At 32.5% G+C, this 16,205-nt stretch overlaps 2 protein-coding genes across 4 annotated transcripts; one reads left to right on the top strand and one right to left on the bottom strand.

Moving 5' to 3' along the window:
- Positions 1 to 1,597: 1,597 nt before the first annotated feature.
- Positions 1,598 to 5,196, bottom strand: LOC112518061 (boron transporter 1-like). 3 transcript variants are annotated; one of them, XM_025125616.1, is made up of 12 exons: positions 5,093 to 5,196; positions 4,833 to 4,915; positions 4,556 to 4,748; positions 4,241 to 4,379; positions 3,854 to 4,019; positions 3,611 to 3,777; positions 3,348 to 3,521; positions 3,114 to 3,209; positions 2,910 to 3,044; positions 2,510 to 2,832; positions 2,159 to 2,426; positions 1,598 to 2,073 (listed from the first exon to the last, which is right to left on the bottom strand). In XM_025125616.1, the coding sequence occupies exons 1-12, from the start codon at positions 5,194 to 5,196 to the stop codon at positions 1,828 to 1,830; spliced, it is 2,094 nt and encodes a 697-aa protein (XP_024981384.1). In that variant the 3' UTR covers positions 1,598 to 1,827. The 3 variants fall into 3 exon arrangements, with proteins under 3 accessions (XP_024981384.1, XP_024981383.1, XP_024981385.1); XM_025125615.1 differs by having other exon boundaries at positions 1,598 to 2,076; XM_025125617.1 differs by having other exon boundaries at positions 1,598 to 2,047; positions 2,112 to 2,426; positions 2,510 to 2,829; positions 2,895 to 3,044; positions 5,093 to 5,173.
- An 8,904-nt stretch (positions 5,197 to 14,100) lies between these two features.
- LOC112517945 (60S ribosomal protein L19-1-like) lies at positions 14,101 to 16,014 on the top strand. Its single transcript, XM_025125380.1, has 5 exons — positions 14,101 to 14,237; positions 14,833 to 14,955; positions 15,251 to 15,564; positions 15,658 to 15,716; positions 15,794 to 16,014. The coding sequence occupies exons 1-5, from the start codon at positions 14,126 to 14,128 to the stop codon at positions 15,816 to 15,818; spliced, it is 633 nt and encodes a 210-aa protein (XP_024981148.1). The 5' UTR covers positions 14,101 to 14,125; the 3' UTR covers positions 15,819 to 16,014.
- The last annotated feature ends 191 nt before the right edge of the window (positions 16,015 to 16,205 follow it).

Here is a 16,205-nt window from a genome sequence, read left to right on the forward strand (position 1 = left end):
TAATATATAATAAATTGTAATATATAAAATCAAAAGTATAAAATAATAAAGTAACATAAAAATAATAAAATAATATATATTTTTTAATATAAATATAAAATAAAATAAAATTAATAAAATATAAATATATAATTAATTGAGTTGATGTTTATGACAAAAAATCATTGGCACAATTTTCAAAACAATCAACACCCTTAATATTAAGGGGTGTCATTAGCACTGCCCTTAATATGTAATTTGAGTAGACAGAAAGAAAGAAATAAAGTCATAGTTTTTACTACTCAAGTATCACCCAGAAACTTGTGTATATGTATGTTCTTCTACCTATTAATTTTTTTATTTATTAACCTTGATATATATCCAACCCGCTATACGAGATGACCACCTGCTTTACAAATAGTCCAGAGTCACCGCATTTGAACCTTCGTGGCCACAAAGACGATTTTTATTACTCATTGAATTTGAACATGGGACCTCCAGATACTTTTGAGTTGGCTCACCAATCACACATCACCCTTGATTTTCTACCTACTATTTTATTCCATCGCTTTCAATTTTCTAATAATATATCCTTAATTTCTTTTGGTAAAAAGTTATCAGAAAAATATTATTTATTTTTCTTTATAAATTGAAATTGGATGGATGGGTTATTAAAATTTAATTGATGATTGAATTCCACCCCAATGCATTACATGTGGACCAATGAATACCCCAACCTTTAATGTACAGTTTCTTGTTTGGATGAACATTTTTATTTTGTTTATTATTAAAAATATATATTTAGTAATTAATTGATTAAAAGATTAATTGTGTATGTAGAGATGGGCATTCTTATATATCTGGGCAGTTAACTAGTGAGGCCCAATAATGATCATATGTAGTTACTACTTACTACTACTAGTTAGAGAGTTGGAGCAACTGGTTTGGGCCTTGTAACTTGTTTTAGTTTGTGTTAACTGTTGTGTGAGATAGATGTTGGGCCTTAATTTGCATGGGCCTGTAATGTAACTGTAACTGTAAGTAAGCTGTCAGCATCACCCATTCTTCAAAAAAATGGCATATTTGTATTTAGTTGTAAAGAAAGCATGAATGATTTGGTGGGAATAAAGGAAGAGCAAGTTTTGATGGTCAACTAGAGTGTCAAATCCATCTCCCTTTTTCTGTATTTATGTAACTTGTAACTTGTAACTTTATAATGATGGAAGGAAATCATGCATATGACCTTACAAAAACTTGTTTGATTTTGTGTTAAAAGTTGTGAAAACATGAAAAAAGAAGAGGCTCATGTTATTTTGATTCACCAAAAGAATGAATATGTTTGCCACTAATGTCCCCAACGTCAACGCTTGGTTTTGTTTCTTTCATTCACATTTCCATCCTTTCTTTTTATCTGCCTCACCTACTCTTTTACTTTGATGATATGTACACACACACACACAGAGACACAGACACAGACACTTTAACCACTGAATTGGCTATTCAGCTCTACTTTAATGTCTTAAGAAACCAACACTACTGCTATTACTACTACTACTTGTTCTTCTGTAACACTATATATGGTAATGGTAATAGTAGGCAGGCAAAGACAAGAGTGTAAAAGGCTGAAACAACACTTTATAATTAAGTAATTACATGAATTCAAGACCAATCTAGTTGAAACTAGATTTGCTGTTTTATTCTAAATTACATTACATTACTAGCATATAATATATCATTACTTACTTACAACAAACCAGATACAGGTTATACTGTCTGTTACAAGCAAAAATTTAAACTCATAAAGAGATGGCAGGCTAGGCACATGCCAATTAGAGAAAGGGTCTTCCTTCATTTTCTTCCCAAGGAAGATGGTCCACTTGGGCTATGCAACACTCTGAGTTCATTAATTCTCGGACTGTATGCTTTCAAGGATAATCGTGGACTTTGAAGGTTCATTCCATCTCTTGAAGGAGTTGCTGAGGTGCTTGTCACTCGAGAGCTGCACGTACGCCTAATCTCACCCCTGCTTCTCGTTATTACCTCATCCAACACTTCTCCAGCATCTGCACTCGTAGATCTAGCACCAAATTCTCCCTCCTAAATTCAACAATGAAAAACACTTGCTTAATTACTTTTCATCCTTTATGATGGATTTTTCCAAGTATAGTGAAAACTTTACCTGAGGATAATTAAAAGGTATAGCTGGGGCCTCCTCATACTCTGCTGCATCCAAGTCCTGAAGGTGTACCCCTTTGAAAAACTTGGGCAAAATGTATTGTCTTACTGGGACTAACAGCATGATCATCAAAGGGAACAGAAGTCCCGCTATAGGAACCCATGTTAGCCCAAAACAGATGAGCAAGTATGTTGTTTGGAATAATGTAAATGTCGCAATCGTCTTGAATGGCACAGTTTCCACAAACGTAGCATGGTAGTCTTCCAGAACTCTGCATGTCCACAATATTCCTTATTATGCCATCTAGTTTTCTTGAACTTTTTTTCTCATGTCAAATTCAAACAAACTACTTACTTGAATCTGCGGCTTGGTGCAGTGAAAAGAAGTAATATCCTTTCCCAGAACTGGTTCCCAGGTAAGCTTTCTATGGCCATGAAAGCAAAGTAACCCCAAAGGACTGAAGTTGGAATCAGTTTTAGAAAAGGCATCGCTGCAACACATCCTCCAACCATGCATGATTGGAGTAGGTTACTCACACGTTGTTCTTTCACCTCAACAGGCAACAAATCATCTATCTCCTTCTCCACATCAAAAACACTGTCAACCACAGGTGCATCAATATTCCCCATGCTTGAAGCTAATTGAACTGTTGATTCTTTTAGTTCCTTCAACCCCTGCTCAACCATAACATAACATATTTTAGTCAATATATAACTTATTACCAACTTCTGAGCAATACAAATAAGTCCATTACATCTGAGGGTGCTTGGTGGATTAAGGGAGTCTGCATTTGCTGATATGCTTCCTGCATGTTTCCATATAACTGTCCTAAGCTTGAGTTCATCCTCATACTCTCCCGTGCCGTTTCAACTAGTCGATTCCGAAGCAACTGCACATTCAGATATGGTTGCAGTGAGTTATAAATAAACAAACAGCATTGTCATTTATGTCAAGTTACCTGGTGTTTCAGAGTAGCAAGACTCTTGGTATGCATAGGAGATTGGGGAATGACACCATTGGATGGGGGAATTCCAAGCAGACCACACAGTAATGTCTGCAATGAAATGCACAATCTATAAGAAACTTATTCAAAAAATGCATATAAAGGTCAGGATAACTAAAAAAGGCACCTGTGAACAGGGATGAAACAGATAGTAGAATTATTTGAAAACTAGACAAGTTAGATGCACACCAAAAATCCCAGAAGGAGCAAGTCATAATGGAAAGAAGGCGGCTTTCTCAAATTGAATTCTTTCTGCTGAGCAAGTTGAGATGCTACACTGTGATCAAAGTAGTACAGTACGGCAATCATTGTTGCTGGAACAAAAGCTCCAAATATGAAGAGAATAGGCACATCCAGCATATCCTGTCATTTAGAGTTGCAGACCATTTAGTGTCCAACGCAAGTTAAACAGCACAATAACAAATGTAAAAGCAAAAAAAGAAAGATTTTACCTTGACAACTGTCCAATTTTCATATGCACCAGGAGACCAAGGATTTGGGCTAAAGAGACGCCGTGGGATTCCTTTTGGAACACTTCCGGCTGGTGCATAGGAAACAGCTGTCCAGACAAGAACCATAAGGGGCACCCCATAATCTGCAATAAGGCTTCTAATCCAACCTGCAGGGACAAAATTTGTAAGATTGTAGGCTAGAAATCAATCATTGATTATTTTGACATATTAGCATATGCTTACCAGCACCATATCTCCATGATCTGGCTTTCCGGCTTTTTAATCCAGTCAGCAAAAGGCCAAATGACAAAACAAGTGCAAACATTCCATTGGCAAATCTCCATGAAGGTATAAACTCGGTTGCCTTTGAATCTGCTCTCGCTGGTATGCGGAACTCATCTACTAGTCCCTGAATCCAGATTTGAATCAGATTAAATCCCAAATAAAATCTATGTCATGAAAATACAAGACACTTCCTGTGTCACATAAAATTGCAACAACTTTACCACAAGAAAATTAAAAACGGAAAAGAAAACCGTTAACTAGACGGGTTGAAACGCTCCTACAGTTTTGTTATAAGATATGCTTGTTGAAAGTTTTATGGAACACATTAACAATAAATATACTTACTCTGATCGCTTGTTGCATAAATAGCATGGCAATAAGTAGGCCAAAGAGTTCACCAGCCACGCGTGTAAATCGGTTGATAATAGAACACGCTCCTAGTATGGCTAGCAAGAAGAGTAAGGCGGCAGTCCACACACATACCCTGAGAGTTTAAGTAGAAAGCATGTTCGGGTAAACAAAGAATCATATGATCAAACCAATGAATTCTAAACAGCAAGAATGTACTATACTATAGAAACAACAAGTGTACAAATACAAGTGGTATAATTATACAGTAGCTTATGAAACAAAAGTAATAAAAAAGAGAAACATACTCACCAACCAGTCCATGCAAGAAACAATTTGTGACCCAATTCTGGTCTTTGTTTGGCAAAGTTATACATGAAGGTGTACATGAGGACTGTAGGCTCTGCAACACCTAAAATCAGTAAAGGTTGACCTCCAATGATGGAGTGTATGATCCCACAAATTGCAGTGGAGGCCAATGTTTGAACGGCCGTCAAAGCTCCTTCTGTAAGTACCAAAGCAGACCATCTTAACAAGGATGAACTAAAATATAAATCAATTGCCTAATATTGGAATCTATTTTGCATACCAGTATTTCGTTCCAGTTGTTCGCCGAAGGATATAACTGGGATTGCTGAGGCGAAAAATATATATGTGGTGGGAGCCAAGATTCTATGGTTATGCAAAAAGAAAGAGGAATCAAACAGTCTACTTGAAACTATGAAAATTTAATCTAATCTAACAAAGCAAATCCATATGATTTAGAGGGGGGAGTGATAATCTTGCCAAACTCAAAAAAACGAATAGAAAGCTAAAACGGATGTCAGATGAGCATTAATGTGATGATACCTGAAACCTGCACGGAAGCCGCCTGACCAATCTTGTTTGTAACACATCAGTCGTCCATGGAGGTCATTCTTGATTCCACGAAAAGGCACAAATGTCTCTTCCATTAAGCAAGTTTAACAACTTACTCCAGCAGATTTGAAGTTCCTTATCGGAATGGATCTTCAAGATTTACGGGAAAGCCATTTTCTTTATTAGGAAAAAAACTCAAGAAATTACTTGGACATTTTGATAGTAACGGGGTATGGACAGAATGTGGGAGAAGTTAAGGATGGAGAAGGAGAAACATGATGAAGTAATGGGAATTAAGAATTGTGGGTTTTGGAAGAATATGCAAATCTGAGATGCGGGTTCAAGAATTGAAATGAATAAGGGGAGATGCAAAGGAGGGCAATTTATAAAGGGAGGAATCAGGAAGCAGTGATCGAAGAAAGGGACAAATCGAAGAAAGTAGATGGGACTGGGTAGAAATGGTGGTCAAAGGGAAAACAGAAGAAAAGAACATCCACTGGTAAATGACAGCAGCAGTAGTAGTATCATGGGTATTTATTTTACAGGAGACTGAAACGGGGAAAGCAGCTTAAAGATTTGGGAAAGACAGGGTACACGGCTACAGGCTACAGCTAGCTGGCTCCATCATTCATTAATTTAACAGTATATCATTATTTTAATGACTCCATTGCACTTGCCAGTTATCTTCAAATCATTTGCTACTTGTCTGTATGTATGTATGTTCACATACACACCCCATGGCCGTATATGGACTTAAGCTTCCTCCAGAAATGTCAACTGTTTAAGTTGGTCTGTCAGACGAAATTCTCAATGTTGAAGATGCATACTATGTAATGTAATAGAAAGGGATGATGGCTTACCCATTTCCTTCTCTCTCTTTTTTGTTTGTAATTTAATGGCAGGAATTTATGTATAAAATATGGTTTTGTGAATGAATGGTGCGTAGTTGCCAGTTGGTGATAAAGGGAAGCAATGTTTACGTAACAAATAAGTAAATGTGAAAGAAAGTATTTTGTCTATAATATCATATAATATGCATGCTAATGCTAATGCTATTGTTATTGTGTTGTGGCTTCAATTCCCATGTGAAGACAGATAACAATCTGGTGACAATAATTATGTTTTTTTATTCATATTTATATATAAATATTTCTAATTAATTCATGTCTTAAGAAATGAATACAAAATAATATTCTAAACCTAAATAATCTATTTTAATTACATATTCTTCTTTTAGTTTAATTTTATGATTAATAACATGTCAAGTTCAGTGCATATAATTATACACTTGACACTAAGCTACCACCACCAATAAATCAAGGAAAAGTATAAAAAAAAATTCAATTGATTTTAGTGTTTGAAATGATTAAGTTATTGGATAATTTTTTAGAACAAATAAGTTTTTGGACATTCCAAAACCTGTTAAACAACTCTTTGGACTTTCTAAAATCTGTTACATACATTCTTATGACCTATAAAACTAATTAACGAGGTAAAATAATGGAAAAAATGAAAAAAAGCCAATGAACATTCATATTTTGAGTGATAATGTCCCTAAATTTTTTTTGAACCAAAAAAAAAATACTTACATTATATAAAATAAAACAAATATAACAAAAAAGTATTTATATTTAAAAATTATTATTGATGAAATTTATTTTAATTAAAAATAAAAAATATTATGTCAGTATTTTAAATTTAAAAAAATGATTTAAAAAGGATTATTGCTTATATTTATTTTTAATTAAAATATTTAAAAAGATTTAAAAAATCTATTTTATTTTTAGTTAAAATAAATTTTATCAATAATTTTTTAAATATTTTTTTATTTTAAAAATCACATACGTAATATATATTATTTTTAATTAAAATAAATTTGATCAGCAATTTTAAAAAAAAATTAGTTTGAAAAATCACTGATATAATATATTTTAATTTTAATCAAAATAAATTTTATCAAAAATCTTTTTTAAATGTAAGTATTTTTTTTGTAAATGTAAGTACTTTTTTGTTATATTTGTTTAATTGTATAAATTTAAATACTTTTTGGTTCAAAAAATGTTTAAAGACTTTTTTCAAAATATGAATGTTCATTGAGGTTTTTTCGGATTTTTTTTATTATTTTATCACATTAACCAGTTTTATAGGTCATAGGAATGTATGTAACATGTTTTAGAAAGTTTAAGGAGTTATTTAACATGTTTTTGAATGTCTAAAAACTTATTTGTTTCAAAAAATTATCCAATGACTTATTTGTTCCAAAAAATTATCCAGAAACTTAATTATTCTAAACACTAAAGTTTATTGTATTTTTTTAGACTTTTCTCATAAATCACATCATAATCCTTCCTCTACTTTGTTTCTTCTCCAATTTGCTTGTACTTACCAAATCCAGAGTTGACTTCACTATTCAAAGTATATATTGCCATCATCATCACCATGCATTGTTTATGGGAAATTTATTAAAATAACTATTCAATACAACTATTTGTCATAAAATAACTAGGTTTTAAAGGTTTTGCGTTTTTGACCATTCGGATTGCCCTCGGAGACGACCTGTACATGTGGTGTTGGGGGGGTGGGATCCCCCTTAAATTCTTTAAAAAAATTAATTTTTTTTGCCTAAAAAAACGAGATTACTGTTCACCTCGAAGACCGGGTTTGACCTCGCCTTAGGGGGCAATCCAGCCTGTCCCATCGCCCCCAGGGGAGATCCAGCCTTTTATTATTTTTTTATTTTTTTTGTTTTGTGGTCTTTTTAATAAAACTGATACGCCATTTAAGTTGTATTTTTTAACTTTTTTAGAACCAAATTTCATGGGTAAAGATTTAAAACTAAACCATTATAATTATGACGACACAAAAATTATTTTTATCTGATTTGGGTTTCCTAAATCAGATACAATATCTGATTTACGAAATTTGACATCTATTTCGTCATTTTGTGTTTTCTATTTAACAATTAAGGGGTGTTTTAAATACAAATGAAAAAATACATAAATTGTGTCTTTTTACGTATTTAATTTTAAGGTTGAAGCCTATAAAAACCATCTATCAAATAGAGGTTTTCCTTTTGAAGAAATAGTTCATCTTTAAAAGAATATTTTTTTTATTTTTTTCAACGTCGATTAAGGGGTGTTTTTAATAAAAACGAGACGATATTTAAACTGTTTTTTACCCTTGTAGATTCAAATGTCATGGTTTTATTATATATAATTTTTTAATTTGAATAATTATTGAGTTCTAACCGAATCCTTAGTTATTATCTTTATTAAAAATATTTAATCAAACTTAAATTAATTTTTTTTGTTACTAAACCTAAATTGTTATAATTAAAAAAAATTAGGGAATTTTTTTAGGAAAATTAAGAAAATTACACTAAAACACAAGAACATTTAAAAAGATTAATACGAAATAGCGGTCAAACTTCGTAAATAAGATATAGTATCTGATTTACATCCCCCAAATAAGATAAAATTAATTTTTGCATATCCACAATTATCATGGTCTTATTTAAAAACCTATAATCATGAAATTTGGTCCTAAAAATGAAAAAAAAAACAGTTTAAATAGCGTTTCATTTTTATTAAAAACACCTCAAAAGAAAAAAAAAACATTTTGGGACGGATCGCCACGGGGGGCGATTGGATGCCTGGATCGCCCCCGGGTAGATCCACGCAAATCGAGGTCTATACCCTCTTGTACCTTAAAGTGAAGTATGTGGGACCCACCAAAAAATAAATTTTTATATTATTTTTTGTACTTTTTTGTACTCTTTTAAAAGGGAGTCAACTAATCCCAGGGCGACCACATACTTTGCAGGTAGTCCAGAATCACCGCATTTGAATCTCTGTGGCCACAAGAGAATTTTTATTCCTCCTTAGATTTGAACTTGAGACTTTCAGATACTTTGACTTTTGGAGCCCAAGCTCAAACCAATCAAGTACCATACTTGTGGTTATCATCATGCATATTTATGATCATAAATACTCAAAGAAATTCTTTATAATTAAAATGTATACGATTTAGTTGGAAGCAACACATCCATATTTTATGGATCTAAATCTATGAAGAACATACCACCCAAAAAAGAACAAGTGCACTCCACAAATAAGATTCCTTTTTTCAAAAATTAATTAAAAGTTCACTTCTTTTGGAAGGAACAAGTAGTATAACTTCAAAAGCAATTCAATACAAATTCTTTTTTAAAGCATATATATATATATATATATATAATTCATGTTGTTGATACATGAATCATGCTTTTTTCATTCATTAAAGGAATTTAATCGGTTTGATATTAACATAAAGAAAATGAAAACGACTAAAAACATGATAACATTGTCATGCTTTAATTTCGATGTCAGATTAAGCACCAACTTTCTTTTATTGCTTTGTCCGTTTTTTATTGTTGCTTGTTGTATTCAAATGATTTTGTCTAGCACCATATATATATAATTTTGGTTTTGGTTCCTCTTTTAATGATCCGTCTCTAACAATATGATCATTAGTCACATCTATCGATTCGTATTACATTATTACATAATTTTTTTTTATTTAAGAACTGATAAATTGGTCAATTATTTTCTTTAATTTAATTTAGTGTTTTGTATTATCTATAAACAATTTACAATCACTTAAAACAAATTTTTTTAATAAGACATGCATATGATTATGATGATGACAATATATATGTTTGAAATAATTAAAGAGGTGAATCGTGAACCACCAATTAATTGGAATGCATGCATCATTGAAGCTCTAGAAGTGGAACCCACCGCCAATCATACCTTTAATTTCTTTCTATTTAAATCATAAAGAAAATCATAAAGAGGTGACGATGGGGTGTCTCATCTGAGAAAGAGGCGATGCTTTAAATAAGGGGTAGGGGTGTTATTTTTGTGGCTGAATGAAGACAACACATCATTTCTATCTATGCGATTTAGTCATGTTTTGTGCGAATAAACCTTAAGTAAACAACCCAAATGAACTGTATGAATAAGTCAGATAGACCAATAAACCTAATTAAGTCGTAGATAAACAGCGCTTAAATCTTCAAATAGTTGGTGATAATGGTTATCGTCCTTGGGGCATTTATATCAAAATTTAGGTTACAGTTTCAAAGTTTTGACCAAAGTTGGAGTTTACTCTCTATTATTAATTATTATCGTGGAACATGGATAGTCAACTGCAAATTGTTTTTGCTACCAAATCGAGATTTTAAAATATTTTTTTCAAATTAATGTTACTAAAAATATCTTAACCATTAATAAAACACTAGCAATTTATTATATATATAGAAACTAACCATATGGTACAAATTAAGCTAACCAACCTTAACCAATCACATTTTTTATTCACTTTAGGTTCAAATCTAAATTATAAATTAATGATAAAGGTAATTTTGTAATTTAACCTTTTTGTAACACCCTAATAATTAATTGGGAGTTACAAATCTTAAAAGATACHTCTAATTGATCATGAGATTTTTCTGATTTCTTTATTATTTCATGTTCATGTTCTTCTTTTCAAGTTATGTTCTACATATATTGAAATTGGTTGTCTAAGTGTAMAARATTTTYRTTTCRTCCAAGATACATGGAGAATCCTATTGTAAAAGAATATCAGAATAATGAAAATGATAAACGCTTGCAGTCTATGTTCATATCTGCACACATGCACAACAATCCTTGATTTTGAAAATGTTCATATATGTGCATCTCTTGCAGTCTATGTTCATATATGTTCACCATATGAACAACTTGTTTTCATTGAAAGACACAATCGTTRTTCAYACGAACCCGTGACGATGTCATACGGTATGACATTGAAAAACATCACACCATATGAACATCAGAACATAGTGTTTACATTGTAAGACATAGATGATGTTCACACGAACATGGGGCCGACATGTGAACATATATGAACATATGAACATAATGTTTACATTGCAAGACACGGATGCTGTTCACACGAGCATAGGGAAGACATGTGAACATGAGTTGTGAATATGTTCATAATCGATCGTAGGTTACAAATCGGCTGGAGAATATCGGGTTCACGATGCGTGAGAATTTATTACCAAAATACSCTGTGAACAATTGTTCATAAGCAGCCCAATTAATTTAATGATTAATTGATTATTTTTTAATACTCATTTAATAATGACCGTTTCACCAATTTACCCTTTGAACAATTGTTCATACACATATCAAATAATACATTAATTAAATTATTGTTTATTTAATCTCATTTAATAATAACCGTTTGATGATAAATTAAACGATCAAGATCGGTTCACATAGTTTGTACCATATGGTTGGTTTCTATTTGAACCTGGGAAATGTCGGGTTGTTTTAGATGTTGTTTCCCACCATTGTTTTGCGGGGAGCAAAGATACAGTTCTATCAAAGCAAAAAGTCTTGTAAGTAACAGGCTTATTCTTACTGATCGGGCTTAACTCTCTATCTGAGATTTTAATTAAATATTTCCACCCCCCCCCACCCCACCCAGACCCCCCCAGGAGGCACAACTTGCTTGTTGTTGTTTATCGCCAGGAAGAAGTTCAATCCACGGGTAAGACCTTCTTCCGGGCTTGTTGTTGTTTATCTAACTACAGGGCATCCAGAAAGGCAACACTACACTAGGGATATTCGTGCTCCTCCCCGAGAAGCACTCTCTGTTATGTTGTTCGCTCATCGTGGAGGTAGTGGTCCCACAATAAGCACGCCAATCGAACGACGTGGCTCCATACCCTGTAGCTTAGGTAAGGCGGAGGATTAATTTTAATTAACTTCCGCTTTACCTACAGGGGAGGTGAACTGAGTGAGAGAAGGCCCTCACCTTTTATCCTGTATGGGTTTGTGTTCAGTCCGGACTATAACGATATATTGTATGTATATATATATATATACACACACACACACTAGAAGGGTATTCGCGCAATGCAGCGAGATACATTTTGATTTTAATATTTTATTTTATTCTTTATTTCAGTCGATGTTATAGTATGGTCTTATATGATTTTTGAATAAAATATAAACTTGAAGATATCATAAAATTTTGACAAAAATATATCGATATTAGTATTAAATTAACTATTTAAAATTCTGATTTTTTGTGTAATTTTTTACTTCAATTTTTTTTATTATAATTTAACTTAGGTTCAATAACGAAGTAATTTATATTTTAAAATGAGATGTTTATCCTCTATTTGATTATGTTTATCTGCAGTTAGTTACACAAATTCAAACATGAAGCTTTAATAAGTTGTACTTATGTATAATTTACTTGTAATCTTGAATTTTAAGTAATATGCATCAATATACAATACTTGATGCATAAAAAATGATTTTTAAGAGTTTTTGTCAACTGCTTTATAATATAGTATAGATAAGAAAGTTACTTAATAACAATTTTTTTAAACTATAAATATCTTTTTTTAGTTTACCTTATTTTTTCCCCAAATCTCAATTTTAATTTTTTATTTTATTATTTGTCTCTGTCGAGATAATAATACGATTTTATTTGTTTTTAAGAAAACAATAATGATTTTATTTTTGAATAAAATATAAATTTGAAGATATCATAAATTTTTTTTAAAAAATATATCAATGTTAATATCAAATCAACTATTAAAAGTTCTCATTTTTTATGTAATTTCTTTAATTTATTTTTTTATTATAATTTAATTTAAGTTTAATAACGAAATAATTTATTTTTGGTTTAATAATATAACAGTTTATAAATATAATAATTAAGTATTCTGTTAGAACTAAATCATTATCCTAATTATATTTTAGATTTTTTATATTTAAAATGAGATGTTTATCCTGTATTTGATTATGTTTATCTGCAGTTAGTTATACGAATTCATATATAGAGCTTTAATAAATTGTACTTACGTACGGTCTACTTGTAATCTTGAGTTTTAAGTAACATGCATTAATAAACAGTACTTTATGCATAAAAATGATTTTTAAGAGTTTTTGTCAAATGCTTTATAATATAATATAAATAATATATATATATATATGTTCACACCCATGCTCAAGATTCAAATAATTAAAGTCTTTTAAATTGTCGTTTGTGATCAATATTATGTTCAACACATGTCAAAAATCACACCCAAAGGATAAGTAAGAATAGTTTTTCCCATTAAAACTAATTAGATGCCAAAAATCATACCCAAAGGATAATTATATAGCTAGGGTAACATTTTGTACTGAAAGAACTAAGAAACCCTCGTTAAACTCGATCTTTTTGTTACGAGCACATCGACTAGCTCCAACTTCGACATTGATTTTGACACGGAAAAAGACTGAATATCCAAAAAGCTCAAAGCAAGACAATTGTCGCTCTTTTAGTTATCTTTGCACAAGCTTTGAATCGTCTTCACGGGTGCTACGATGAGAGAGACATTAACATAATATTGGATAAAGGTAAAACTATCCATCAACCTCCTTTCCGTTTTTCTTTATTTCGTTCCATTACCTGAATGCGTCTAATGTTTAACCATATACTTATGTTGCATTGTTTTCATGTCAAATATCTTATTACATGCACTTGGTTGAATATATAATACAAATCAATAGCATATATATAGATATAGATATAGATTTGGGATCACGTGAGACCAATCTGTTTTCATAAGATTTATGAGACCATTTTTTTACATTGTGAAGGTAATCTTCACAATGTTTTTGCTATGAAGGTTCATTTTTTTTTTACCTTCACAGCATTTTGCTGTAACGTTTCAAATATAAAAAAATGGTCGCGTTATCTTACTTTGTTTATAAAATCTTTAAGCTTGAATGATATGATTATATAGTATTTTACTTAAAAAATTTCAAATCCATTGGGCTGTAAGCCCGTTAGTCATAAAAGTTGGTAAAGCCCATACAATTGCAGAAACCGCCTCAGCTCACCCAATGCCCAATGCCCAATTGGGAAGTTATAAACATACATTATCATTTATCCCGCAAAACCCTAGTCCTCTTATTCGCAGCCGTGAAAAAGGAAATGGTGTCGCTCAAGCTACAGAAGAGGCTCGCCGCCAGCGTCCTCAAGTGCGGTAGGGGCAAGGTTTGGCTCGATCCCAATGAAGGCAATGAGATCTCCATGGCCAACTCCCGTAAGCTTCTTCCTCTTTGTTCTACGATTATCTGTATTTTTTATGACACCGTTCATAGATAAAATTTTGTTGCAAACCATCTTTTTTCTTCATTCTGGTCTATCGTGCAGTGTATTGAGATGATTTTTACTGATTGAATATTCATCTCGGCATGCTAGATTACCTATTAGGTAGGTGTGATGATACTGGCTGTATGATCGTCTGTTTTTTTTACTGTGGCAGTTCTTTTTTAGTGGCTTTCTAATGTCTTGTATGAGGACCCTTTCATATTGAAAGCAAGGTTTCGTAATCTTTTTTAAAATTGGCATTCATGTTCATAAAATTTGATTCCTAAAATATCCAGGAGTGCAACCTATTGAAAGATGTAACGAAATTCGTTTGTAATCTAAAATCAAGCACATGTTGGACAATGTCAATATGATTAATAGTTTAATACCTTCACTGTATTCCTTGAAACCAGTTTGTGGTTTCCTATATTTGCTTCTTTTAGACCACGGTTGGTTCTTGAACTTTTTTATGCTAAATATATTCATGAGCTTTTTAATGCTTATAATGCTCACTTTCAGTTGTTTTCTTTGTTGCTTCATGATTGCAGGTCAGAACATCAGGAAGTTGGTCAAGGATGGATTTATCATCAGGAAGCCAACCAAGATTCACTCACGCTCTCGTGCTCGGCGCATGAAGGAGGCTAAGAGAAAGGGCCGTCATTCTGGATATGGTATTTTCTAGTTTGTCCATTTGGATTCTTGCATGCAGTAATTTTATTCCGAGATCAGTTAATTCTTGTATGCCACAAATGGAACAAACTATTTTTGCATGTGGTCTACATTGTCATTCTATAAATGCTAAATCTAGTTGCAAGTTTAGGTGCAATGTGGACCCAAGGCCTCTAGGTGGCAAGCTTAATCTAGTCAAATGATTTGTTTTTGCTTGCTTCTTGCTATTGCCTATTGTGAATTTTCTTGTTTTTTGAGAAATTTATTTGTTAATGTCATCAATGGAATGATGTTCAGGTAAACGTAAGGGTACCAGGGAGGCAAGGTTGCCAACTAAGATTCTATGGATGAGAAGAATGAGGGTGCTGAGGCGGTTGCTTCGTAAGTACCGAGAGTCAAAGAAGATTGACAAGCATATGTATCATGATATGTACATGAAGGTTAAAGGTAATGTTTTCAAGAACAAGCGTGTGTTGATGGAGAGCATTCACAAATCAAAGGCTGAGAAGGCCAGAGAGAAGACCTTATCTGATCAGTTTGAGGCCAAGCGTGCCAAGAACAAGGCAAGCAGGGAAAGGAAGTTGGCTCGAAGAGAAGAACGCTTGGCCCAGGTATGGAATCATCATCTGCTATAGTTCCAATTTGTAGTTGTTATTTCTTACGTCTCAAGTCTTTTTTGACACCCCCTTCCCTTTTTGTTTCAGGGTCCACAGGAGAGAGCCCCGGCAGCCCCAGCGGCAACGCCTGCTGCACAACCTGCACAGTGAGTGTTGATGAGATTTTGCTCTTTATTTGTTTGGATGAATTTTATAGTTAATGAAAATGTCTATTCCTTTTCAGGGCATCAAAGAAATCCAAGAAATGAGGCTCTTCCCAATATGTTGGATGGTTTTATGGTTTATTTTAGTTATCTGTTCGTCTTTATTTCATTTTGTTTGGGGATATATTTCTTATTTAGAAGGAGATTTACACTCTTGATACAATGAATTTTGCTTGCTTATTCTATTTTGCTTTGTTGTATTCTCTTTTTCATATATTTGCCAATCGGGTGAGATTACCAACCAGCATTTGCTTTCAATTTAATTGCAACAACTTGTTTGAAATTCTGGGTTCCTGTTTGGTTTTGTTGGGAGGGAACAAATGACAAAGCACATCGAATAAAGACGGTGTATCTAAAACTACATGGGTGCTGTCTGGGAAGAATGTCCCTCTAAAACAAAAGGGATGTTTATCAAATGCTTATGGTAAGCAC

Source organism: Cynara cardunculus (genome assembly GCF_001531365.2).
Source record: "Cynara cardunculus var. scolymus isolate 2C chromosome LG 9, CcrdV1, whole genome shotgun sequence".
Taxonomy (NCBI): domain Eukaryota; kingdom Viridiplantae; phylum Streptophyta; class Magnoliopsida; order Asterales; family Asteraceae; genus Cynara; species Cynara cardunculus.

Bases quoted from the DNA above. Each gene is read 5' to 3' on its own strand.
- LOC112517945 (XM_025125380.1), top strand. From the start codon at position 14,126: ATGGTGTCGCTCAAGCTACAGAAGAGGCTCGCCGCCAGCGTCCTCAAG. The intron at 14,956-15,250 runs GTATTTTCTAGT...AATGATGTTCAG, and splicing joins GGGCCGTCATTCTGGATATG to GTAAACGTAAGGGTACCAGG. The intron at 15,565-15,657 runs GTATGGAATCAT...TTTTTGTTTCAG, and splicing joins GAGAAGAACGCTTGGCCCAG to GGTCCACAGGAGAGAGCCCC.
- LOC112518061 (XM_025125615.1), bottom strand. From the start codon at position 5,196: ATGGAAGAGACATTTGTGCCTTTTCGTGGAATCAAGAATGACCTCCAT. The intron at 3,210-3,347 runs GTGTGCATCTAA...ATTTCATTGCAG, and splicing joins TGCTCCTTCTGGGATTTTTG to ACATTACTGTGTGGTCTGCT. The intron at 2,427-2,509 runs GTAAGTAGTTTG...GTGGACATGCAG, and splicing joins GCACCAAGCCGCAGATTCAA to AGTTCTGGAAGACTACCATG.